Source organism: Lutra lutra, chromosome 14, assembly GCF_902655055.1.
Source record: "Lutra lutra chromosome 14, mLutLut1.2, whole genome shotgun sequence".
Lineage (NCBI taxonomy): Eukaryota > Metazoa > Chordata > Mammalia > Carnivora > Mustelidae > Lutra > Lutra lutra.
Genome location: NC_062291.1, coordinates 57,924,030 through 57,950,893, shown reverse-complemented (window position 1 = coordinate 57,950,893; position 26,864 = coordinate 57,924,030). Strand labels below are relative to the sequence as shown.

Here is a 26,864-nt window from a genome sequence, read left to right as displayed (position 1 = left end):
TTAAACCTCTGCCTTCGGCTCAGGTCATGATCTCAGCGTTCTGGGATTGAGCCCCACATCTGGCTCTCTGCTCAGCGGGGAGCCTGCTTCCTTCTCCCTCTCTGCCTGCCTCTCTACCTACTTGTGATCTCTGTCTGTCAAATAAATAAATAAAATCTTAATAATATAATGAAAGTTAGGTAAACGTGGTCTTTCTCTCAAAATACCTTTTGCACTATAGTCAACCTTCTTGTGATCATGTGAAATGATAAAATGCCTATATTATCAGATGAAGTGAGGTGAATGATGTAGGGATCTTTGGTAGTTGTCAGGCTACTGTTGACCTTCTGATGGTAGGTCAAGAGGGAGATTATCTGCTTGTGGACCACAGAAAGTGAAACGGTGGAAGAGGGGGTTGCGCTCTGTACAGGTATCCCCTGTTTTTTGAACATTTGTGTTAGGCCTCTTTGTTTTTAGGAGGGACCTATGTTAGAGCCTGTTTTCACTAACTGAAAGACACCCAAAGAGGATTTCCACTTTTATAAAGCAAGATAAAAAGTGAGACTAGCATTTAGCGTTTGTTTTCCAGCGAGCCATTATAGAGGCAGCTCAGACCCTGAGAGCGGCCCCCCCAAGCTCCTTCCCCAAGAACTATACTCAGCATCTCAGCAGCAAGCTGTCCTGAGTTTGAACTGTGTCTGTGGGTATCTTTGCTTTATCTTGATTTATTTTGTGCATCCACCAGGAATGTAGGATCAAAAAATGCTAAGAGGGGCTATTTTTGGGGTCTGGAGATGCAAAAAATTTTTTCCATATAAGTTAATGGTAATGGCTTCTTCACTTAATGCCATTTTGGCTCATGAAAGATTTCACAGGAACTCTCTACTTTGAGAAAGCAGTTCCATGACAGTCTCACTTATGAATCTATATGGAAACCCAGACTATTAGCAAACTAAATTCAGCAATATATAAAGATGATAATATAACAGCATTCTAGAAATGCAAGATTGGGGCACCTGGGTTGCTCAGTTGTTAAGCGTCTGTCTTCGGCTTAGGTCATGATCTCAGGATCCTGGGATGTAGCCCTGCGTTGGGCTCTCTGCTCAGTGGGGAGCCTGCTTTTCCCTCTGCTACTCTTCCTGCTTGTGTTCCTTCTCCTACTGTCTTTCTCTCTGTGTCAAATAAATAAGTCAAATCTTAAGAAAAAAAAAAGGAAGTGCAAGATTGGTTTCACATTAATCAAGGTCATTCACCACATTAACAAAATAAGGAGCAAAATCATATCAACTGCTGCATAACAAATAGATAAAATTAAACACTGACTCATGATAGTAAATAACCCTCAGCAAACTAGGAGTAAAAAGATATTGCCTGAATCTGATAGTTTTTGCCAAACTGACGGATGGGGAAAGACACCATTCTTCAATTTGCTTACACTTGTAAGTTTTTTCCCCCTTTTTAGAAAGAGAGAGAGAGAAAGAGAGTGTGCATGCTTGCATGACTGGGGGAGAGGCAAAGGGAGAGGGAGAGAGAGAATCTTAACTAGTTTCCATGCTCAGTATGCCCCGACCTTGTAACTTTTAATTATTTTTATTTTTGTTTGACAGAGAGACACATCGAGAGAGGGAGCACAAGCAGGGAGAGTGGGACAGGGAGAAGCAGGCTTCCCACTAAGCAGGGAGCCTGATCTAGGGCTCAGTCCCAGAACCCTGGGATAATGACCAGAGCTGAAAGCAGCCGCCCAACAGCTGAGCCACCCAAGCACCCCAACCCTTGTAATTTTTAAGGTTGAGATTATTTTCATGTTTGTTAGTCACGTAGGGCTCCTCCTTTATGAATTACTTGATCATTTGTCTAATTTTCTTTGAGTATGTTTTTCTTCTAAATTTTAGATATAAATTTTTAGATTGATAAATTCTGAATACTAATCCTTTTATATGCATGACAAGTTTTTTTCCCCAGTTTATAGCTTTCTAGTTTAAAATTTTAAATCTATTTATGTATTTATTGTGAATGGGTAGTATGTTCACATGAATCAAAAATCCAGAAAAAACGAAAGAACATACAGTGAAAAGTTTTTCTCCCACTCCTGTTCTTTCATCCAGCTCCTCTCTCCAGAGGCATTTTGACTTCATTTTTAAAGAACTTTGTTCAAAATGTCATTTGTTGTACAAACATTTAAAATTTTAATATAGTTAAATGTGTCAGTCTTTTCTTTGTGGACTGTACTTTTTATGCCTTGTTTAAGACATTTCTTCTGCCTCATTTATTATTCATTCTTCTTTTCTAAACTGTTTAAAGTTTAGCTTTTCATATTTTGATCTTTTTTCTATTTTTTGTGTATGATGTGAGGTAGGGATCATTCTTCCCTCCATACTATAAAAGTACTTGTCCTTATACTCTTACATTATATGATTGTTTTGTCTAATACAACTTTTAGTGTGATGGGAGGCTACTGTTGAGCTTTATCTACACGTTGGCAAATACAATGAACTGGTCCAATTTTTTATTTCTGTTTTGTTCCTGCTTGCAAATGAGTGCTTAGAGTCCTGATAAGTACTGCCTTTCAGGCCCCATAATGTGTCCTTGTGTCCTCTAACATGTCTGGAATTTGTGTAGGCTGTAATGGGGCAGGGAAAGGAGGGTTCCTTTGTCACAACAAACAAGGAGAAAATTTTTTTTCCAGTCTCTTCGCTTTACCAATGCCTCATCAGAAGCTTTCAGCACTTATGTAAGAAATTAAATTTTTTTTCTTGAACTTGAGCAAACAGACTTTGTTTTAAAATAAGATACTGTAGAGTATGAAGTTGTTTTTACTTAAATGTAGTATTTTCTTTAGTCCTAGAAATCTCTTAAGTTCTTAATCATGTTCCTAGATATTCTCAACTTTATATTGTGATACTGTGTATTCTGTGGAAAGGGATTAGCAGGCTATGTGGTATGGGGGTAATTAAAAAAAATGTAACCCACTGTGTATCTGTCTTTTCCATCTCCCATCTTCCATTTTACTTCCTTTTTAATCATTTTTCTCTCTTACATCCTGTCTTACCAGATAGGTGCTCCACTCAGAAAAAGTGAAAAAGGAGAAATAAAAAACTAGGTTAAAGATGTTCAAGTGGGGCAAAACGAGGATGAATGGTCATGGGAAGGAAGGGGAGAAAAAGCAGAAGGTGAAAAGAAACAGATTGCTTATTACCTATGGGTTAGGACTTCCAAGGGAACTTTTTCTGGTATTCTTTGTGAATGGGTAGAGGGAGCCTTGAACTTACTTATTCTTCTATCTGTTCTACCTATTTAGGAGGGGACAGACTTGAAGATGATGGTCAGGTAGGGAGGACTCTATTGAGAAACTATGTAGCTAGGGCTTTGTGCTTCTAGCTCCTTTCTCATTTTTGTATTTGATCCAGTTTAGTGCTGGAGTGTCATCTGTGATGGAAGTTTAATTTTTTAATTTTTTTTAAAAGATTTTATTTGTTTATTTGACACAGAGAGAGAGAGAGAGAGAGATCGCAAGTAGGCAGAGAGGCAGGCAGAGAGAGAGGGGGAAGCAGGCTCCCTGCCCAGCAGAGAGCCTGATGCAGGGCTCGATCCTGGGACCCTGAGACCATGACCTGAGCCAAAGGCAGAGGCTTAACCCATGAGCCACCCAGGCACCCCTGTGATGGAAGTTTTAGGATCTTAACTGAATATTGCTCTGGGATATTAATAAAATTAAAGTCTGAAGGTTATATGTCTCTGTATGTTTCTGCTTCAGGAATGTAGTGGATGCTATTTTTTTTTTTTTTTGTAAGATTTATTTATTTGACAGGGAGATAGAGAGCAGAAGTAGCAGAGCGGCAGGTAGAGGGAGAGGGAGAGGGAGAGGAAGGCTCTCTGCTGAGTAGGGAGCCTGATGCACAGCTCCATCCCAGGACCCTGGGATCGTGACCTGAGCAGAAGGCAGCCACTTAACTGACTGAGCCATCCAGGCGCCCCTAATGGATGCTATTTATGCATATTTATGTGTGAGAACTAATTTGATCTGAAATCAGTTTTTCAGAATTAAAAGGGATCTGAAGTCCATAAATGATAGTTTAGACTCAGTAAATTATAAGACTCTTTTCAGTGCTAATACATTTCATGATTTTTCTGGCTCTCTCAGAGTAGTGATTTCTCATTGTCAGTGATTATAAACAGTAGTTTTATATTGACTCATGTTTCTTCACTGAAATAAGCTGACACTAAAAGAAAAAGAGGTTTTGTCAATGGTTTAGGATACACGTGGTTTTGATTTTAATTGCCTTATAATCATTTGCACCCTTAAACAAGAAAAATAACCTTTCCTTGTATATAAAAATGTTAAGTCGGTAAGCAGTTTTAGATATCTTTCTTAATGACTTTTTGGCTTGAGAATACATGTTTATAATTTTAAATTTTTACGTGAATTCTTTTATTATCATTTCAGAGAAAAGAAAGAATTTAGTAGCTATCAATTGAAAACTTGGACTGTATGTAGTAGTTTTTCTTTCCTTTTTTTTTTCTTCAAAGATTTTATTTATCATTTGACAGAGATCACAAGTAGGCAGAGAGGCAGGCAGAGAGAGAGAGGATGGGAAGCAGGCTCCCTGCTGAGCAGAGAGCCCGATACGGGACTCGATCCCAGGACCCTGAGATTGTGACCTGAGCCAAAGGCAGAGGCTTTAACCCACTGAGCCACCCAGGTGCCCCTATTTAGTAATTTTTCAAGGAAGAAGTGATGAACTTTGAAGTTTTCCCATGCCTTGTTTTCATTATATCATTATTAGAAATTATCTGTGTAGTGTTGACAAAGTAGATTATAGATTACTAATATTTAATATTTAGAGTGTCATTTTTCCTGGAACAGTTTTTCGGTACCTAGGATGTTGTGGAAGACTTTTAAGTTGTAATTATTTTTTTTTTGTTTTTATCATGGGAATATTTATATGTGTCAGGTGAATTTCAGCTTTGCCTGACAGATGTGATGACTTGTTCTTTCTGGTTTGTGTTTTGTCTACTCATTGGTTATATAATAGATGACTATTTATATAATAAGGATTAGAATAAGCCATTAGAGATGATTGATAATGGGTACAAACAAGTAGTGTTGTGTACTTTAACATAACATGTTAAAAGTACAAAGCAGTATAGTAGTTAGGCATTGGAAAACAGTGAATGGGGAAGAAAATATTTCTTGAGAGTCAAAGGAGCTTTGCCAGGAATATAGTCCAGGTAGTGTAGGAGTGGAAAACCAGCTAAGATCAGAGGCCAATAGAACGTATCTGCTTAGAATTATTCAGTGACAGAGAAGTGAAATTAGGAGCAAGATACAGAATTTTTTCAAGTGCCCTAGAGAGAAGAACCTGCCTGAACAAAGGTTGGACTTAGATGAGGGGCAGAGGCATCCAGAGTTGAAGGATTTTAAAATAAAATCTATTTCTGGACCCGGGTAAGGTGGAATTAATATCTGTTTTATATACTTGTAAATGCCTTCCATTCTGGTGAAGGCTTTTTGATTATGAGGGACAGAATCCAAGGGCAGCTGTTTCAATTAAAGTGGGGTGATTAGGGGCTGCCTGGGTGGCTCAGTGGATTAAGCCTCTGCCTTCAGCTCAGGTCATGATCTCAGGGTCCTGGGATCGAGTCCCGCATTGGGCTCTCTGCTAGGCAGGGAGCCTGCTTCCTCCTCCCTCTCTCTCTCTCCTTTTCTGCCTACTTGTGATCTCTCTCTGTCAAATAAATAAAATCTTAAAAAAAAAAAAAAGTGGGCTGATTAGGAAACGCCTGTGTAGGCTCCCTAATTGGTGGGGGTGAGGGGTGGGGAGATGTCTGCTTCTTTTTCTCCCTCTCTTTCCCTCTCAAATAAATAAATAAAATTTTTAAAAAAAAGAAAGAAAGAAAAAGAAAGGAAGGAAGAAAGAAAAAAAGAAAAAAAGAAAAAGGAAGGAAGGAAGGAAGGAAGGAAGAGAAAACAAACACCTGTGTAGGGACCCAGGAACCAAATAACTGTATGGGTAGAGTAAATGTCTCCAAAATGCCTACTACACTATTTAGATGTAGTTTTAGCTCTTAAATAGTTTCATGCTTTCTGTCATGTGGTTTCCGTGGCATTTGAGACTGGCCTAAATGTGGTACTGTCAACAGTTGGGACACTGCATGGGAAATATTGTACGGTACTGGCTATAGTCCCAAGAAGGCCTTAACTATTACCCATGCTGTGTTAGGAAGAACAGCGGCAGGTCTGGCATCTTAATAGTATTTAACAGTAAAAATTCAGGGTTTTGCTGTTTTAATAAGGAAATGTGCTCTGTGTGACTACCAAATTTAATATACCATTGGGCTAGGGAGGCTCTAAGGAACTATGTCTTACGGTGTACACCTGAAATTAAGGGGCAAAATCGGCTTTTATTTATTTATTTATTTTTAAAGATTTTATTTATCAGAGCACGAATGAGCAGGAGGAGGGGAAGGGGCAGAGGGAGATGGAGATGCAGACTCCCCACTGAGCAGGGAGTCAAGTTGTATTTAGAGGTTATTTAGTATCTTTTCATTAGATGAAATTCCTAAGTATCTAGGTGGGTATAACCTAAATAGCGACAAGCTCAAATTGTCTTCTTTTGTACATTGAACAGACTAAGGATTAGGTTTTTTAAACCAATATGTAGGTTAACCCACAGAAACAGTGAATAATTGTATGGCTTACAGAGCACGAGAAGCATGCACAAATGATCCCCCTAAAGTGTCTTGTTTCATTTTTTTCAGTGATGCCATCTGCAATTTTGTTATCTGCAATGACTCTTCCCTTCGAGGGCAGCCCATTATCTTCAATCCTGACTTTTTTGTGGAGAAACTCCGACATGAGAAACCTGAGGTGTTCACCGAGTTGGTGGTCAGCAATATCACAAGGCTCATTGACTTACCTGGAACTGAGCTGGCTCAGCTGATGGGGGAAGTGGACCTTAAATTGCCTGGTGGGGCTGGCCCAGCGACAGGATTCTTCCGGTCTCTAATGTCTCTCAAGAGAAAGGGTAGGGCATGTGTCTGTGAAGGGTGGGCAGGTCGCAGCTGCTCCCTGGGCTTCACCTCCTCACATCTGTACTTTCACTGAGTTGCTATTATGTAAAGGTTTTTTGGTTTTGTTTTTTTGGGGGGGGCATTTTTCTCATTTTCTTAAGTAGTAAAATCTCAGATTAGCAATAAAAATTTATAAAGTAGCTAAACTAAAGCAAGTATATCAGTCCCTGAGAAAGGTGACATGATTCAGTTTAGGTAGTCACCTTGATTTTCATGCCCTATGACATAGCTGGAGAGTACAGTAAAGAAAGTTTGAACTTTCTTTATCGCAGTTCTCGAATGTGTTCATTCTATGGACTGCTTTGATAAGGCAGATATCTTTGAGTCACCCAAAATAAAAGCCTTCCTAGAAAATAAATTGTGGACTACTTTTGATAAGATTTTAAAGAGGTACTATTTTATTAAGTATAAGAAAATCATTTATGGTAGAAAAAAAGTTTGAACATTATAACAGATCAGGCTTATACCAATGCCAGTAAATAATCTGTCATACTTTGACAGTCGTGGTTCTAAATTCTGTTTATTTATTTATTTATTTTAAAGGTTTTATTTATTTAGAGTGCATGGGCTGGAGTGGGGGAGGTGGCAAAGGGAGAGGGAAAGAGAGAATCTCATGCACTCTGTGAGAGCTTGAAACCCAATGCAGGGCTCCATCTCAGGACCCTGAGATCATGCCCTGAGCTGAAACCAAGAATGGAATGCTCAACTGACTGAGCCACCCAGGCGCCTCACTGTTTTTCTTTTGAGTTAAATATCAACACACTAGGTATTGTTACTTAACTAAGAAGATGGTCTTTGCCTTCAAGGAAGCTATGACTAATATTAAACTTGTGGAGAGTTGATTGAGAGTTGTTGAATTTTTGGGTGTACTTCTAGCTTTAAGGTTCTGTTTATTGAATCTGTGAAAGCATTTGCTGAACTGTAATATAGGATGCATGAGTGGCTTTAAGAATGATGATTTTGTACTAGATATGGAAAATATAGCTCTGTCCTGTTGTATGGTTTTTTAGAAAAAGGAGTAGTATTTGGATCCCCATTGACGGAGGAAGGCATTGCCCAGATATACCAGCTAATTGAGTATCTACACAAAAGTAAGAGTTCTCAAGATTTTATTATTCTTTGATAATGAAGAATTGTCAGTTTTCTGTTGAAAGCTAACTTCCTTTAGTAAGTAGGTGCCAGTGAACAAAAGATACTAACCAATGATAATTTTAGGTGGCATGTTTCTAAATATATTCCCCCCCTTTTTTGAAGGTTATTATTTATTTATTTGGCAGAGAGAGAGAGATCACAAGTAGGCAGAGAGGCAGGCAGAGAGAGAGGGGAAGCAGGCTCCCTGCTGAGCAGAGACCCCCCCCCCTCCCCCCAATGTGGGCCTCGATCCCAGGACCCTGAGATCATGACCTGAGCCAAAGGCAGAGGCTTTAACCCACTGAGCCACCCAGGCTCCCCTAAATATATTCTCTTTTAAGTTTCATCTCATATATTGGTTTGTTTTATACTCTCAAAGATGTAGATAAATTAGCATCTATAAAATCACATTTTCTTCTAGACTCAGGCTTTTTTTTTTTCTGGAAAAATACATTATAAAGAATCATGATCTTTACTCAAGGGAACATGATTTATCACTAAAGATAGTTTTCATCTCTGGAATTCTATAATTAAAATATATTCTTTGGGGGCACCTGGGTGGCTCAGTGGGTTAAAGCCTCTGCCTTCGGCTCAGGTCATGATCCCGGGGTCCTAGGATTGAGTCCCGCATCAGGCTTTCTGCTTAGCAGGGAGCCTGCTTCCTTTTCTCTCTCTGCCTGCCTCTCTGCCTACTTGTGATCTCTGTCAAATAAATAAACAAAATCTTTAAAAATATATATATATTCTTTGCTTAATGCTTATTTATTTTGTGGTCATGCTGGTTATGTCTTACTGTAAGTGCTTGGTACAGTTGAGTGTTGTGAAATGTGTGGTGTATGTGATACTTTGATAAATTCAATGCAAATGCTTATTTTTGACTTTTTTATGTGGGGCATTCTGGTAGGAGCTAGAGAAGAGGTTGCAAACTGATGGCGTAAGGACTTGAGTCCTTTACGTTCACATTTTGTTTGGTTGGGAAAGGATTAAAGTAAAAATAAAATCAGTTATCAGTGGGGAATGGGGAAAGTCCAGGTTTTTGAATTCTCTGGGTGATAGGAAGATCTAGTATCTTGGGACCCTCCCTTGGGCACAATCAGCTGGAGCACAAGTATGTACTCTCTAGTTTGTTCTGGTTCCCATTCATTCATTTATTAATATCTGTCTGGCCCTCTAAGGCATTTGAACTTGAACCCCTGAATTAGGGGGCTATCCAAAAATAAATATGTACCTAAGTTGAAAACATGAACTCTCATGGTTCTTCCAGATTGAACCAAAACTCTAATTCTCATTTTTCTTTATCCTCTTAGATTAGCTTAGAACCTAGTTGGAAGGGAAAAACAGTTCAGTTGGGGTGATCCTAAGCTTCTGGGAGTCTCAGTCCGAAAGGTGATCTGACAGGTTAGAATTCTGATTTCTGGGGCAGTGCAGAGACTCTAGATTCATTTTGGACTGAGGAACTGTTTATAGGAGCAACAGACTACCACAGATGAATTCATTCCCTCCAGACAAAGTCTGAGATAACCAAAGGGAAGGAGCCTTCTTGGGAGATTTGGCTTTCTCCCAACTTATTTTTCAAGCTCATTCCAGTCATTGTTTAGGTAAAATTCAGTCTCTGAATGTGCATGGTTCTGGGCAGACTATCTCCAGGTGCTCAGGGATGTTCAGACAAGTCTCCTTAGGGGCCAGTAGATTTAAAACTTTTCTGGGAAATGAGGAGAAAACCTCCTTCAAGGTCTTTATAAAAGGTCTTACAAGCATAGCCTTTTAGATGACTTATTTTAATTGTGACTTCTTTTTGCATGTCCTCTGTTTTTTCCATGCTAAACAGACTTGAGAGTAGAGGGTTTGTTTAGAGTTCCAGGGAATAGTGTCCGACAGCAGATTTTAAGAGATGCTCTCAATAATGGAACTGATATTGACTTGGAATCAGGGGAGTTTCATTCAAATGACGTTGCTACCTTGCTGAAGATGTTTCTGGGAGAGTTACCTGAGCCCCTGCTGACTCATAAACATTTCCATGCACACCTCAAAATTGCTGGTGAGTATAGGGGGTGAGAAGGAGGTGTAAATGAATACATTTCTTTGGATTGAGTAAAGTTGTTTGGCATTTTCTGTTGTTTGTAACCCATAGCAGTACTTCTGCCAAAATTGGTTAAGACTTATGATATTTTAAGCTCTCTGGGTAGTGTTGGCTAATTAGGTTTTCAGGTGTTTTTCTTGTTAAATCAGATTCTTTGATGATAAATTCTGGGTTTTATTTATTCTCGTATCCCTGATGAGTCAGGGATACAAGATGGATCACAAAGCATTGTGCTTTGAATATTTTAGTTGCTTAATAAATGAATGCTTTTCTGTGGATTGATTCACGTACCTGAGATGGTTGCAGGTTTGTTATATTTGTGGTGGTTTGGGGCTTTAGCTAAGTCTTACCATGGCTCAGTTGAGATCATCTGTAATCTTGGAAACTTGTTTCTTGAAAATAATTTTATTTGTTTTCTAAATAAGCAGTACACTCACACGGTTCAAAATTCAAAAGATTCATAAAAGTATACAGCAAAAAGCCCCTCTCCCACCTCTGTTTCCCAATACCCAGTTTTTCTTCCTGAAGGCAACCAAGGCAATTGATTTTTAGTGTATCCTTTCAGAGGTATTTTACACATTTACAAACAAATACATATATTCTTTTTCTCTCGTGGCTGTTCCATTTTCAGCTCATATTTCCCTCATTCTCTTTTATGTCTGTGCAGTGGGGAATTCATTCTTAGACTGCACAGCTCTTAGGTTGCTATAGACACTCAGAGCATGGGGCATCAAAATCCGTACTGCATTCACTTGGTTTCTGCCCTTGGCCATTTTCCTCTTTCTTTTTAATTTTAAGGAAAATACAAGTTTTTCTGTTGAGTAATGTTTACTACTTTTTTTTTTTTAAGATTTTATTTATTTATTTGTCAGAGAGAGAGAGAGGGAGGGAGGGAGAGTGCACAAGCCAGGGGAGCTGCAGACAGAGGGAGAAGCAGACTTCCTGCTGAGCAAGGAGCCTGGGATCCTAGGACTCTGGGATCACTACCCGAACTGAAGGCAAACTTTCAGGTGACTGAGCCACCCAGGTGTCCCTAATTTTTACTACTTAAAAAACTAGCTTTGAATTTGTAAAATCTCAGAAGGGTAGATTTGTTTTTTAGCACTCTCAGTGGCAATCTGAATTATACAAATGAATAAATACTATTAGAATGTTATATAACTTTATAATTATTTTGGAGAGAAATAAAGTTGGATCTCGAAAAAGATATAGAAAATACTGATACTTTTTTTTATAAGTGTTAACATGAAGAATGCTTATCCTGTTCACTTTTCTGTTGAGTTAGTTTAGTGCAATATTTGAAATCCTCAGATCCCCCACCCCATGACTCACTGTTCCTTGTGATCATATTGAGGTGTGGCACAATTGTAGCATTTGGTATGCCTTGCTGATAACTGGAAGGGATTTCTGTTTTCAGTTTCATGTTAACAGAGAACAGTTTTTAGAAATATTATCTGCCATTTCTAAACTTGGAGTTATTATTGAAGTTAAATAGTTTAAACAACACAGCATAATCATTTTCAGGATTTGGAATTATATCCAAATGGTTATTTGTGTCCTTTGAAGTTCTGATTATCAAGGGGACTGTTTTTATCTATAACGTGTGTAGCTTCTTTGGGGAGAAACAGTGATTCTGATTCCATGGGGGAGCTGTGTGGATCATCCTCCTATCCCCGCATAATTCATTGTCATATTTCTTCTAACAGTAAAATATCTGGGTAAGGAAAAGTGAGGGGGTGGCATTGTCAAAGATCTGTGTGGACATGTTTTCGTTTCTCTATATCCCTAAGAATATTTTTCTAGGAATGGAATTGCTGGGTCATATGGTAACACTATGTTTAGCTTTCTGAGGAACTGCCAAACTGTTTTCCAAAGTGCACCATTTTACGTTCCTACCAGCAATGTAGGAGGGTTTAATTTTCTCATCATTCTTGCCAACACTTGTTATTTTCAGTTTGTTGGTTATGCCATACTAGTGGGTATAAAGTAGTATCTCATTGTGGTTTTAATTTACTTTTCCCTGATAGCTAGTGATATAGAATATACAAATGCTTATTGGCCATTTGTATATCTTCTTTGGAGGAATGTTTATTCAAGTCTTTTGCCTATTAAAAAAATTTTTTTTAATTTAAAAATTTTTTAATTTATTTTTTTATTATGGAATACTGACACTATTATATTTTGCTATAATCTGTGTTTATGCCTGATTCTTTTTTTCATCCTTTTTTGGATTGGAGTTGAGGGGAGGATAATAGTAGGCATGTTGATTTTTCTTCCTTGTATTTTCTCCCTCCTTTGCAATCATTTCTTTTGTCCTCAAGATTTGATGCAGTTTGATGATAAAGGAAACAAGACCAATGTTCCAGATAAGGAGCGGCAAATTGAGGCTCTCCAGTTGCTCTTCCTCATTCTCCCTCCACCCAATCGTAACTTGCTGAAGTTATTGCTTGATCTCCTGTACCAGACAGCAAAGAAACAAGACAAGAATAAGATGTCTGCCTATAACCTTGCCCTTATGTTTGCACCCCATGTCCTGTGGCCGAAAAATGTGAGTGTTGAGGGGAAGAGCAAAGATTGCTTGGTTTTCTTGGGCTTGGCCTCATCCTGGGGCTGTACCTTGGTGAGGTTATCAAGGGTCCAAGGTCTACTCTTCAGCTTTACAATGTTAGGGACATACTTTGTTAGTTCATTTGGGAGTCATTAAACTTGAAGGGGCCAATTCTAGTAACCTCATGTATAAATCAATCTCTGATAAATTTGAAAGATCATTTATTAATGGAAGCTCTTAGTAGAAAATTATAGCTACTAACTAAACTAGAATACTCATTTTGGCTGGTCACTGTATATTCCTTCTTAACAGGAAAGGCTTTTGAAAAATGAGATTGATTTCTGAAGATTGTGTAGTATAAATTTAGACTAGAACCATACAGTTTTACAGGATAATGTCACTAAGCTTTTAGGTAAGATGATATAGAACAATCCTGCCTTATCCTGACTTTTCTATTTCTTGTAGATATGCTTTCCTTGGAAAAAGCTGAATGTGTTTTTTATTACTGAGACCATGGCTTTCTCAGTGACTTAAGTGAGAAATAAATTATAAAAGTCTTTTGAACTAATTTTTGACCTGGAGCTTTATGTTCCTGCCTGTATATATATATCATATATATGTTCCTGCCCATATATATGATATATATATGAGATATATTTTTTATATATTATATATTTTAAGATTTTATTTGTTTATTTGACAGAGAGGGAAGCAGGGAGGGAACATGAGCAGGGTGAGGGGTGAGGGACAAGCAGACTTGCAGCTGAGGAGGGAACCTGATGCAGAGCTCAATCCTGAGACTCCGGGGTCATGACCTGAGCCAAGGCAGATGCCCAACTGACTGAGCCACCCACCTGCCCCTGTTCCTGCCCATTCATAATGTGGGTTTTATTGCATGATGGAATTGGAAGCCAGAATATTTGGGTTGGAAGTTGCAAACCAGCTATATTATCTGTGTCTTTGCCCCCCCCCCTTTTTTTTAAGATTTTATTTATTTGACACACACACAGAGAAATCACAAGTAGGCAGAGAGGCAGGCAGAGAGAGAGGGGGAAGCAGGCTCTCCGCTGAGCAGAGAGCCTGATGCGGGACTTGATCCCAGGACCCTGAGATCATGACTGGAGCCGAAGGCGGAGGCTTAACCCACTGAGCCACCCAGGTGTCCATCCTTTGCCCTTTTTATACTTAGGCTCTTCCTCTGTAAATTAGGCATAAATTAGTACTTTATCACTTATCTCATAAGGTTGTTGGACTAGAAATAGTTAAGATATGGTGACTTATAAAAGATTTTTGGGATTATAAAAAATGAGAAAAGGAAGATTAAGGAGAGCAGTTGTGGAATGCCTGGTTGGCTCAGTCAGTAGAGCTTGCTGAAACTTGATCTTGGGGTCCTGAGTTCCAGCCACACAATGGGCTCATGGAGTTTACTTTACAAAAAAAAAAAAAAAAAAGGGAAAGGAGTAGTATGGAATATTTTACATAACAAGTAACGAGTGAAAAAAATGTGATCTTCCAGGCCAGGAAGAACCTCTACCCAGACAAAGGTTTTGGGGAAGGTGGGTAGAATAAAAGGACACACCAACATTTGTCTGTATTAAGGAGGTCAAGCCTCCTACTGAAAGAATTTTAGAACCAGCCAACTGAAATTATGAAAAAAGTGAGTAATCTCTGCCTATAGAAAAATATTAAGAGATCTTGGTAAGAGCAAACAGATTAAGTAACAGAGATATGAGGGCTTTGGGATAGTAGAGATGCTCAAGTGCTCTTTTTTAGAGGCAGGAGAAACAAGAAGAAAATCAATGACCGTATGTGTTTTTAAGAAACAGATGTCACCTTTGGTATCAACTAGTAGTGACAGTTCTCTCACCTCTTGGAGAAACTCCAGTTTCTCTGAAGAGGCAGTGTCCTTGATGATTGGTATAGATTCTGTTCTTCCTGCCCATTTTGAATCCCAGACTAGATTCTCTTTAGCAGCTCTGCTTGCATGTATAATTCTCGAGCAGAATCAGGAAACAAAGAATGTTTTTCAAGGATTTTTTGGTAACTTCAGGGACACCTGGTTTCTCCTAGGTTATGTCATTTTCAGTAGAAACCTGCTGAACCAAAAGGCCTTTCCAGAATTAAACATTATATTAGAAGCACTGTTGTTAGGGAAAAAAAGCCACTGTGTCTTTGAAAAAATAAGCTTATTGGTAAGTAAATGGAGTATCTCTTCCATTTCCTAGCTCTTTTTTTTTTTTTTAAAGATTTTATTTATTATTTATTTGACAGATAGAGATCACAAGTAGGCAGAGAGGCAGGCAGAAAGAGAGAAAGGAGGAAGCAGGCTCTCCCCTGAGCGGAGATCCTGATGTGGGGCATGATCCCAGGACCCTGGGATCATGACCGGAGCTGAAGGCAGAGGCTTTAACCCACTGAGCCACCCAGGCGCCCCCATTTCCCAGCTCTTAATCCCCCTCTTTTGATTTTTTTCTCTCTGAATAGGTCACTGCAAATGACCTTCAAGAAAATATCACAAAGTTAAACAATGGGATGGCTTTTATGATTAAACACTCCCAGAAACTTTTTAAGGTAAGTAAGGGATGGGATTTGGGTGGTAACAAGATAAGGAGGTTGAAGCATGGTGGGATTCTCATCAGGGATATAAGGATGACAACCAAAAAGGTCCTCATTGGGACTTGAAACCAGGTTGGACAGTGGCAAAACCCAGAGAAAACGGCCAAGGTGGGGAGGAATAGGAAGGTATCTGGAGGCTGAGTAGGTTAATTGGCTCCACTGAGTCATTTTTCCTTTTTCATGAAAGCCAGTGTGTATTGGCAGTTGGGTAAGTTTATCCTGCCTGCTTCCTGCCAGTAGGGTTTTGAGGGTCTGACAATCTCTTTTCATTTTGTACTTTGTCCCTTTTAGTCCAAACTGTCAATATTTCTGGCCACATAATTTTCTCAACTTTGTGGTTCTATGGATTTCAGAGGGAGTCACTCCATTAGACAAAACCCACATATACAGATCTTTTGAAGACAAACCCTTTTCTACCATGGTCTCCTGCTGAGAAGACTGAGGAATACCTTTTCTGCTTTAGAGGCCCTCTGATTTGATTGAGACAATCTTTATTCTCTTGAAAGGGCCCTTTGTATGACTGGAAATTTTGACCTTTTGATGTTTCTAAGATTCAAACAAAAAGTTGCACAGTCATATTCTTGTTTTTTTCTGTAGAGCAAACTTTCCTAATAGTGAGTTTCTCAATTTTAGTGTCTTGCCAACTGGAAAAGCTGAGAATTGAGAGAGAATTGACTAAGTTCTTCATATAAGTAGAATCACACTTCTTGTGATTAGCTTATTTCTCTTGGCATGTTTTCAAGGTTCATCCACGTTGTAGTATTTGTCAGAATTTCCTTCCTTTTTTAAGGATCAGTAATATCCCTTTCATTGTGTATATCACATTTGCTTATCATTTATCTGTTGAGGACACTTGGGTTGCTCCCATGTTTTAGCTCCTGTGGATAATGCTGCTATGAACATGGGTATACAAATATCTTTTTTGAGACACTCCTTTTTTTTTTTTTTAAGATTTTATTTATTTATTTGACAGACAGAGATCACAAGTAGGCAGAGAGGCAGGCAGAGAGAGAGGAGGAAGCAGGCTCCCGCCGAGCAGAGAGCCTCATGTGGGGCTGGATCCCAGAACCCTGGGATCGTGACCTGAGCCGAAGGCAGAGGCTTAACCCACTGAGCCACCCAGGTGCCCCGAGACACTGCTTTTACTTTTAATTCTTTTGGGTATCTAGATGTGGAATTGCTAGATTACATGGTAATTCTCACTGAACTGCCATACAGTTTTCTATAGCGACATTTTACATTCCTGCCAGTGATGTACAAGATTTCCCATTTCTTCACATCCTTACCAACAGTTATTTTGTTATTTTGGTTTTTTTTTTTGGTGATAGTTATGAGGTGGTATCTCATTGTAGTTTTTTTTTTTTTTTAAGATTTTATTTATTTATTTGCCAGAGAGAGAGAGAGTGAGCACAGGCAGGCTGAGTGGCAGCAGAGGCAGAGGGAGAAGCAGGCTCCCCGCCGAGCAAGGAGCCCAATGTGGGACTTGATCCCAGGACGCTGGGATCATGACCTGAGCCAAAGGCAGCTGCTAAACCAACTGAGCCACCCAGGCGTCCCTCATTGTAGTTTTGATTTGCATTTCCTTAATGATTCGTGAGTCGATGAGCATCTTCTCACATGCTTATTGCTTGTTTGCTTGTCTTCTTTGGAGAAATGTCTGTTCAAGGCCTTTGCCCATTTTTAAATTGGGTTGCTCTTTTATTGTTGAGTTGTAGGAGTTCTTTATATATATCTGGATAGATGTATGATGTGCAAATATTGCCTCCCATTCTGTGGGTTGCCTTTTTACTCAGTTAATAGAGTCTTGGTACACAAAATTGAAAATTTTTTGTGAAGTCTCCCATTTGTTTATATTTTTCCTTTTGTTGACTGTGCCTTTTGTGTCACATCTAAGAAATCACTGCCAAATCCAGTGCTGCAAAGCTTTTGTTGTATGCTTTTTAAAACTTTTTTTTTACAGTTTTAGGCCTTATATTTAGGTTATGATCTATTTTGAGGTAATTTTCCTATATGGTATTAAGTAAGTGTCCAGCCTTATTCTTTTGCTGTGGATATCTAGTTTTCCCAGCATCATTTGTTGAAAACCTGTCCTTTTTCCATTGAATAGTCTTGGCATTCTTATTGAAACTCATTTGGCCATATATGTGAGGGTTTATTTCTGGACTCTCTGTTTTATACAGTTAGTCTATATGTTTGTCTTTATACCGGTAACATACTATTATGATGACTATAGTTTTGTAGTAAATGCAGGGTGTGAACATAGAGGCCATCCTAGGATTTATTGACTGTAGGATGGTGAGTGATCCAGAGTCCAGAGTTTAGAAATGAAAAATCAGAATCTTAGTAGGCTGGCACACAGAGGGCTGCATCACAGGCTTGGGTGCTCAGGTCAAAGATTTTCATCCATTAGAGGTCAAGATCTAGATAAGTGGATTAGAACAGTAGACAAAGGGGGCGCCCGGGTGGCTCAGTGGGTTAAGCCTCTGCCTTCGGCTCAGGTCATGATCTCAGGGTCCTGGGATCGAGCCCCGCATCGGGCTCTCTGTTCAGCAGGGAGCCTGCTTCCCCCCTCTCTCTGCCTGCCTCTCTGCCTACTTGTGATCTCTGTCAAATAAATAAAATCTAAAAAAAAAAAAAAAAAAAAAGAACAGTAGACAAAGGACAACAGGACAAAGAATGTTTTTTGTTTTATTTTGTTTTTATTATTATATTTTATTTTTTTAAAGGTTTTGAGAGAGAGCATGAGTGGGGGGAGGGGCAGAGGGAGAGAGAGAAGAAGATTCCTGGCTAAGCAAGGAACCCAATGTGGGGCTCAATCCCAGGACCCCGGGATCCTAACCTGAGCTGAAGGTGGATGCTTAACCAACTGAGCCACCAGGCACCCCATGTTTTGCTTTGTTTTTAGAGAGAGTGTCTTTTGGGGGCAGAGCTGTTTTTCTTTTTTCTTTTTTTTTTAATTTAACTTTTTTTTTTTTTTAAAGATTTTATTTATTTATTTGAGAGAGAGACAGTGAGAGAGAGCATGAGTGAGAAGGTCAGAGGGAGAAGCAGACTCCCCAGGGAGCTGGGAGCCCGATGCGGGACTCGATCCCGGAACTCCAGGATCATGACCTGAGCTGAAGGCAGTCGTCCAACCAACTGAGCCACCCAGGCGTCCCTAAATTTAACTTTTTAAAAAGTAATCTCTACACCCAACATGGGGCCTGAACTCAACCCCAAAATCAAAAGTCACATGCTCCACTGACTGAGCCACCAGACACCTGTTTTTTTTTTTTTAAAGTGAATTTCGTAGAATAAGTGGGTATGGACTCTGTCATAGTCTTGTTTGGAGGAACTTTCATTTGGTTTTGAGCTCTGCCTTTATAGTTTACCAAGGTAAAAATTAAATTAGTCTTTAAGTGTCTGCCTTCAGCTCAGGTTAAGCCCTGTGTCGGGCTCCCTGCTTGGCAGGAAGCCTCCTTCTCCCTCTCCCACTCCCCCCGCTTGTGTTCCCTCTCTTGCTGTCTCTGTCAAAAAATAAATAAAATCTTAAAAAGAAAATTGAACTGTAGGTGTCTTAAGGTTTTTGTCTCAAGACTCTTTTTTTAAAACTTTGTTCTGAAGTTTTTCAAATACAGATAAGTTGTAAAACAATGAACACTCACTGTTCTGAGGTTCAACAAATGTTACCATTTGCCATATCTGCTTTATCTTATTCCATATATTCATTTTTGTTTTGTTTTGTTTTTGGCTGAACCCCTGATAGTAAATTGCAGACATCGTAATACTTCATATATAAATACTGAAGCATGCATCTCCTGCAAACATTCTCCTAATAGTCACAGTACCATTATCCTAAGAAGAGTAATAAGAATTGCATATTAGCTAATATTCAGCACAGATTCAAATTCCCCCAGTAAATCCTAAGAGTGTATTTCATAACTGCTGTTTTTAATAACATAAGGTAATGGAGGTTTATGTATTGCTTTTGATTATCACACTTTTCTTTTTTTTTTTTTAAAGATTTTATTTATTTATTTGACAGAGAGATCACAAGTAGGCAGAGAGGCAGGCAGAGAGAGAGGAGGAAGCAGGCTCCCTGCTGAGCAGAGAGCCCAATGTGGGGCTCCATCCCAGGACTCTGGGATCATGACCCGAGCTGAAGGCAGAGGCTTTAACCCACTGACCACCCAGGTGCCCCTGATTATCACACTTTTAATCTGGAACAGTCCTGATGCTTTTCCTTCATGTCATTGATTTGTTGATGCATTCAGGCCAGTTGAGTTATAGAATATTCCATATCCTAAATTTGTCTTATTGTTTTCTCAAGGTTATTTGACATGTTCTCTGTCCCCTTTTTTTGTAGTTCCTGTAAACTGTAAGTTAGGTCTAGAGGCTTGATTAGATTCACGTTAAACGTATTTGGCAAAGCTTCACAGGTGGTGTTTGTGTACATCGTATTGCGTCAGATTGCATCACATTAGGAGGCGCGGGATGTCAGATTGTCTCCCTCTCAGGGACGCTAATTTTGCTAACTGCCACATCTCTCAGTTATAAAGGTATACTTTTCTCTTCGCAATTAGTAAGTAACCTGCAGGGTGATTACCTAATGTAATGATTTTAGCATCCATTGATAATCCTGTTGGAATCTGTGATTATATTGGGTATTACAAAACAGTGGTTTTCTAATTCTACTGTTTAATTTTTATTAGTTGACTTTTTTCTTTGGAAGAGAGCTTTCCTTTCCTCAGTTTCAACGAACATCTCTATAGACTCATAGGCTTGTAGTTACTCCAAGTCTTAGTCAATTTCAGTTAATTTTAATTTTCAACTTGTCTCAGATTTGGCCAGTGAGAGCCCTGGCAAGCTCTTCCTGCTGTGTCTTTTTGACAGGATTCCATTAATCTGTTTCCTTCCTGGTATAAAAATGTCCCCAGCTCACTTTGCATTTGCTCTGCCCTGGGCCTGGAATCACTTATTTTCTTCAAGGAGCCCTGGTTTCTTTGAGTGACACTAGTTACACTCATTGTTTCTGGAGTATCATTGCTTTTAGGCTCTGTGAGGGCAAGAAGTAGATTAAAATTCTTAAAATTCTTTTTAAAAAGAAATGATTAGTTAATTTTTTTTTTTTAAAGATTTTTTATTTTATTTATTTTGACAGAGAGAGATCACAAGTAGACGGAGAGGCAGGCAGAGAGAGAGAGAGGGAAGCAGGCTTCTTGCTGAGCAGAGAGCCCGATGTGGGACTCGATCCCAGGACCCTGAGATCATGACCTGAGCCGAAGGCAGCGGCTTAACCCACTGAGCCACCCAGGCGCCCCAGTTAATTTTTTTTTTAAAGATTTTTTAAATTTATTTGACAGACAGAGATCACAAGTAGGCAGAGAGGCAGGCAGAGAGAGAGAGAGATGGGGGGAAGCAGGCTCACTGCTGAGCAGAGAGCCCGATGCGGGGCTTCATCCCAGAACCCTGGGATCGTGACCTGAGCCAAAGGCGGAGGCTTAACCCACTGAGCCACCCAAGCGCCCCTTGTGTTTCTTTTTGTAAAAATAAATAAGTGTGTATGTGTATGTATGTTCCTATTTCCTCTTCTTTCTTACACAGGTACTTTATATACTGTTTCGAACTTGTCTCACTCAACAGTAGATACTGGAAATTTCTCCTATTAGTTCATAAAGTATTTCTTCTGTCCCTTACTCCCTCTCTTCTTTCTTATTTCCCATAGTAATTCTAAATGGTATTTTCTGTACAGTGATTTTAAAATGTGACTTAGGGACCACTTTTAATTTGTAAGGTTTTTTTTTTTTTAAAGATTTCTTTCTTTAGAAAGAGCATATGTGTGAATGTGGAGGGGCAGAGGGAGAGAAACTCAAGCAGACTCCCCACTGAACTCGGAGCCCCACATGGGCTTAGTCCCAGGTCTCTGAGATCGTGACCTGAGCTGGAATCAAGAGCTGCCTGTTAACCGACTGTGCCACCAAAGTGCCCCTTTTGGGGTAGTTTTTGTCAAAGATAAACATTACTACAAATGTCTGTATTTTTGTTTCTGGCTCATTTGAGTATATTCATGCCATATTTGATTTTTTAAACTATAGTAGTATCTTTTCAAAAACAGTTTTCCTATCAGAAAACTGTTGAGATGCCATTTGGTGGCAAGAGAAAGGAAGCTATGGAATAGGGCATTTTAAGGATCTTTTGATTTTCTGAAATAATCTGCCAGTCAGATTATTTCAAGAATCACTATTCTTGTGCTCTGAAAGAATTTTAGATACTGCTAACTACTCGTTCTTGGTTTTCTTTTTATATCCTGCCCAGGCTCCTGTTTATATTCGGGAATGTGCCAGATTGCACTATTTGGGCTCCAGAACTCAAGCATCAAAGGTAAGAATAGGAAATTGATCTTAGCCCAAACAATGAGAGAGTTAATTACGATTAGTGGAGTTTTTAAAACAAAGTGTGAAATCAGAGTAAAGGCAAATGGGAAATAAAAATGGAAAATAAATGTTTTTTGGAACATGGAAAATAAAATGTTGTTACTGTTTTTTGTTTTTCTTAAAGATTTTCTTTATTTATTTCATTGACACAGAGAGAGAGAGACAGCAAGAGAAGGAACACAAGCAGGGGGAGTGGGAGAGGGAGAAGCAGGCTTCCTGCTGAGCAGGGAGCCCGATGTGGGGCTCGATCCTAGAACCATGGGATTATGACCTGAGCCGAAGGCAGATGCTTAACCGACTGAGCCACTCAGGCGCTCCAAAATATTGTTACTGTTATAGTTCAAAGTTATCTAGTCAGTTTGAGATAAGGAGAAAGACTGAGATGAAAGTTACATGTTGAAATAAGAGTGCCCCCACATAGTCATCTTGTTTCCTCTCAGAGATGCACCACTGCTGGATGGTATCCTATACATATAAGTGATGGTGTAGACTGCATGCTTAAAGGGTTCCATAAAGCACCTGTGCATTTTTTTTTTTTTTAAAGATTTTATTTGTGACAGAGAGAGATAGTGAGAGAGGGAATACAAGCACAGGGGGAGCTGGAGAGGGAGAAGCAGGCTCCATGCCAATCAGGGAGCCAGATATGGGGCTCGATCCCAGGACGCCAGGATCATGACCTGAGCTGAAGGCAGATGCCCAACGACTGAGCCACCCAGGTGCCCCTCACCCCCTGTGCATTCTTATAGCATACGATATAAACAGGCTGTAAATAGCAAATGTATTAAATATTTTACAGCAATAAATCACGGTTTTCTATAATACATTCTCGTTTCAGGTTCAGTGGTAACACTGTCAAATGTCTCAAAGACTTGAGACCACAGGGGTTTAGAAAGCAAATGTGTGGTATTTATTAATAAGACTATAGGGGTGCTTGGGTGGCTCAGATGGTTAAGCCTCTGCTTTTGCCTTGGGTCTTGATCCCAGGGTCCTGGGATCCCGCATCGGGCTCCCTGCTCAGCGGGAAGCCTGCTTCTCCCTCTCCCTCTGCTGCTCTCCCTGCTTGTACTCTCTCTCTGTCAAATAAATAAATAAAATCTTTTTTAAAAAAATAAGACTATATAATTATTAAGCTTCAAAACTGAGCAGTTTAAAAAACTTGACAAGTACTTTTTGATGATCTCTATTTAGCCTTTCTTGGTTAGGAACTTACGCTGATATCTTATGCTCTTGTGTCTGCTCCTCTTTCTTTCCGCTTTTCATTCAGTAAATATTTGGTGTGACCAGGAAAACAGTATAATTGCAACTAGTCAACTAGTTTAACTGCAATGTAGCTTTTCTTAGAGTTGTTTCTTTCCCTCCAACCAGTCTTATGTAGTTATCCCATCATATTCTGGAGGGAGGAAAGAGCACCAGCCAAGAGCCTTTGCACTTGGTCTCCAGATGGCTCCATCGTGTTAGTATCTAAATGACTTTAAACATAGGGCTTAACTTCAATTTTTTCTTCTATCAAATGGAAATAATACTTTCCCTGCTACCTTATAGGAAAGCAGTGAGAGTTACGTGTAATTAAAAGATGCTTTGAAAATTGAGATCCTTTTTTTTTTTTTTTTTAAGATTTTTATTTATTTATTTGACAGAGATCACAAGTAGGCAAAGAGGCAGGCAGAGAGAGAGGAAGGGAAGCAGGCTCCCTGCTGAGCAGAGAGCCCGACACAGGGCTCAATCCCAGGACCCTGGGACCATGACTTGAACTGAAGGCAGAGGCCTTAACCCACTGAGCCACCCGGGCATCCTTGAAAATTGTACTCTTACATAAATATAATTTTTGGTAGCAATATTCTTTTTTTCTTTAAAGACTTTATTTATCAGGGAAAGAAAGAGAGGAGAGAGAGCGAGTGAGTGAGCGAGCATAAGCAGGGGAAGAGGCAGGCAGAGGGAGAACCAGGCTCCCCACTGAGCAAGGAGGCCGATGTGGGACTCTATCCCAGGACCCTGGGATCATGACTTGAGCTGAAGGCAGGCGCTTAACCAACTGAGCCACCCAGGCGTCCTGCAGTAGCAATATTCTAAATAAATTTAGGTTCTCTAGGCAGATTTTGGGAGTGGGCTATTAATATAGCCTGTAATTAATAGGTTTCTTTTCATGTGATAATTCTATTTAAATTTTTTCTTATTCCTAGGTATGAGCATACCATGCTCCCCACTTCTTCCTCCTTTTTTGTTTCAGGGTTGTAGAAACCTGAAAACAAAGCTGGCAGGATATATTAATTTGCTTTTCTTTTTAAATTTTCTCTAGGATGATCTTGATCTGATAGCTTCATGTCCTACAAAGTCCTTCCAATTGACAAAATCTCAGAAACGGAATTGGGTAGATTCCTGCTCTCACCAGGAGGAGACCCAGCAGCGTACGGAAGAGGCATTGAGAGAGTTGTTCCAACATGTTCACAATATGCCAGAGTCAGCAAAGAAGAAACAGCTTATTAGACAGGTACCCGAAGGCAGGGAAACAGTGGTGGGGCTTTGGAATGTGATCAAGGTTGTGGAATCACTAACGAATACTGCTAAGAATCTCATTTAATTTTTGGCTCTTATTGGCCCAAGCTTGGCTTGGCCAGGAAAGCAGACTTGTCAGTGGAGCCTCAATGGCAGTCTCTGAACTACTGTCCCATTAAAGAAAGGAGTGGAGGCTCTTGGATTTTTAGAGTTAAACAGAAGGATCCAAATATGGTTAGAGTTTCTCTAATTTTGGTCATGTACCAAGCATGCTGAGAGAGAACCGGCAGCTGCAATATATTGTTCCAAAGTTTAAATCCTTCAGATTTTCTTGGCAAATAATTTAATCTTTCTGATTTCAATTTCCTTGTTTTTTAAATAGTAATTGAAATATCCATGTTTCATGACTATATAAGGATTAGAGTCTATATAAAGTGGCTGGCACAGTAGAGCAAAAGTGATAGTTCTTACTAATGAGTCAGAAAACACTGTGTAAATTCAGGGACCTAGTTCGATATTAGAAAGTAGAAATTCTGGTAGCTAAGTTTGTTTATTTTGGAGTTAATGGAAGCAAAATTAGGTCTCTCATTTGCCATTTTGAGACTAAAGTAGTTTGAGTAAATCCCCGTGACTTCGTTAGTTTCTTTCTTGGGAAATTTGTTTTGTCTCAGTCCCTCTTGGATTTTAGCTGAACAGGCATAGTCAGCCTCTTGACTTCTTATTCAACTGGACCTTCTTGAGGGAAGTCTGTGTTTTTATTTTTTTATGCCTAATCTGAAGCATAGGACCAGACATAACCATGTGCTCAGAAAAATGTTGAACTGAGCTGTTCTTAACAATTGATAGAGTCCTTTAAGAGAAGTTTTCTGTTATGCTCTTTGAAATTTGAGATTTAGCAAATCGTGTTATGACTGAAATTTTCAAGGGTGTTGGCTGAGTATTATTGCAGTTTCAGAGTGGTGTAGTGATTTAATTCTTGTTGGGAACTAAGACAACAGTTCAGGGCCAAGTGTCATGACTTCTGTCATCAAGAAAGCAGAGGGTTAGAGATAATACAAAGGAAAAACTGACATCATTTTTGCTCTTTTTAGAAAAATAGGAAATCATGAGGAAGGTTAAGAAGAGAATAAATCATTCATCCCACCAGGGCTTACATTTTCAGTATTTCAGACTTTTTCCTGTCAATAAATTTCGACATAGTTTGGGTCATACCACATACTTTCTTTTCTCTCTCTTTTTCACTAAACATTATAGCATAAACATTTTCTCATGCTTCCTTGTGAACTCCTTGCCTACATTTAAAATACTGCCACTTTGTTTTGGTGAAACTATAATTTTACTATTTCCTGATTTTTCTCTCTGTGATTATAAGAATAGTAAATATTCACTATAGAAGCAGTGCAACCTCCAGAAGAGTGTAAAGAAGAAAAATCACCTGTAATCATCCTGAGATAACCACTGATAAAAGTTTTGGAGTATTTTCTTCTATGAGTGTTTTCTTTCCATGAATATATGTATTTAACATTTTTTTCTTTTGTTTGAGGTCATAATATATATTCAGTTTTTAAAATTCCCATCCTTTTAACATTATATCATGATCATTTCCCATGTCTTTAAAAGGCTGTGAACATATAACCTAATGTATATACAGTTTGCCTGCTATTGGACATATTTGGGAATTAGATTTTTTTTAGTTTATAAATTTTCATTGCAGAGTTTTCCTAGAAGTGGCATGACCAAAGGGTATGCATTTTTTTTTTTTTTTTTTGCTGGATATAGCTATTGGGTCCCTATTAATGTATAGGTTCTTCTTTCTCTCCCCTCTTTTTGTTTTCCCCCTAAAAAATTGCCAAAGTTTGTTTGAATAATCTTAAGTTTGACATAATTTAGATGTCAAAAATTGCAAAAATAGTACAGAGAATTCTCACGTACCCTTTACCAAGGGAACCCTTTACTCCTAATGTTAACATTGTTAATACTAAGAAATTAACATTGGTCTATTACTATTAAGGTTAGAGATTTTATTCAGGTTTTAGAAGTTTTTTTGCTAATGCCCTTTTTCTGTGCCAGGATCTAATCCAGGTTACTATATCACATTTAAATACACATATTCACACATTCTCTCTCCCTCTCTCTCTCTGCCCTTTATTTGTGAAAGAAACCATATAGTTTGTTTTCCACAGTCTAGATTTTGCTGGTTGCACCCTTGTGGTGTTATTGAACATGTTCCTCAGTTCACTGTATTTATGATAAATTTGTAGTTAGATCCAATTCTAGAAACTTGATATGAATACCAATTAGTTTTATTTATTTATTTAGTTTTTGAGTAAGGACTTCATAGGTGGTGTGTATTTTTTAATACAGTCGTTCCTGCCCCTTATCTGTGGGGGGTGCATTCTAAGACCCCCCAGTATATGCCTGAAAATCATGGATGTATGATTTTTTTCATACATACTTATAATAAAGTTTAATTTATAAATTAGACACAGTGCGAGATTAACAATGGTAACTAATAAATAGAACAAGTATAATA

The 26,864-nt window shown here is 38.9% G+C and overlaps 1 protein-coding gene across 6 annotated transcripts in view; it reads left to right on the top strand.

The window, feature by feature from the left end:
• The window catches only part of ARHGAP19 (Rho GTPase activating protein 19), a 62,103-nt gene that overhangs the window by 17,406 nt on the left and 17,833 nt on the right, over positions 1–26,864 (top strand). For 4 of the 6 annotated variants that reach the window (XM_047701993.1, XM_047701996.1, XM_047701992.1 and 1 more), the window contains exons 2-8: positions 6,739–7,004; positions 8,061–8,141; positions 10,010–10,219; positions 12,583–12,809; positions 15,294–15,380; positions 21,720–21,785; positions 24,135–24,326. In XM_047701993.1, coding sequence (XP_047557949.1) covers positions 6,739–7,004; positions 8,061–8,141; positions 10,010–10,219; positions 12,583–12,809; positions 15,294–15,380; positions 21,720–21,785; positions 24,135–24,326 — 1,129 coding nt within the window. Of the gene's footprint in view, positions 1–2,666; positions 2,711–6,738; positions 7,005–8,060; positions 8,142–10,009; positions 10,220–12,582; positions 12,810–15,293; positions 15,381–21,719; positions 21,786–24,134; positions 24,327–26,864 lie in introns of those variants that run through there. The other 2 variants (XM_047701994.1, XM_047701991.1) reach the window with 2 other exon arrangements.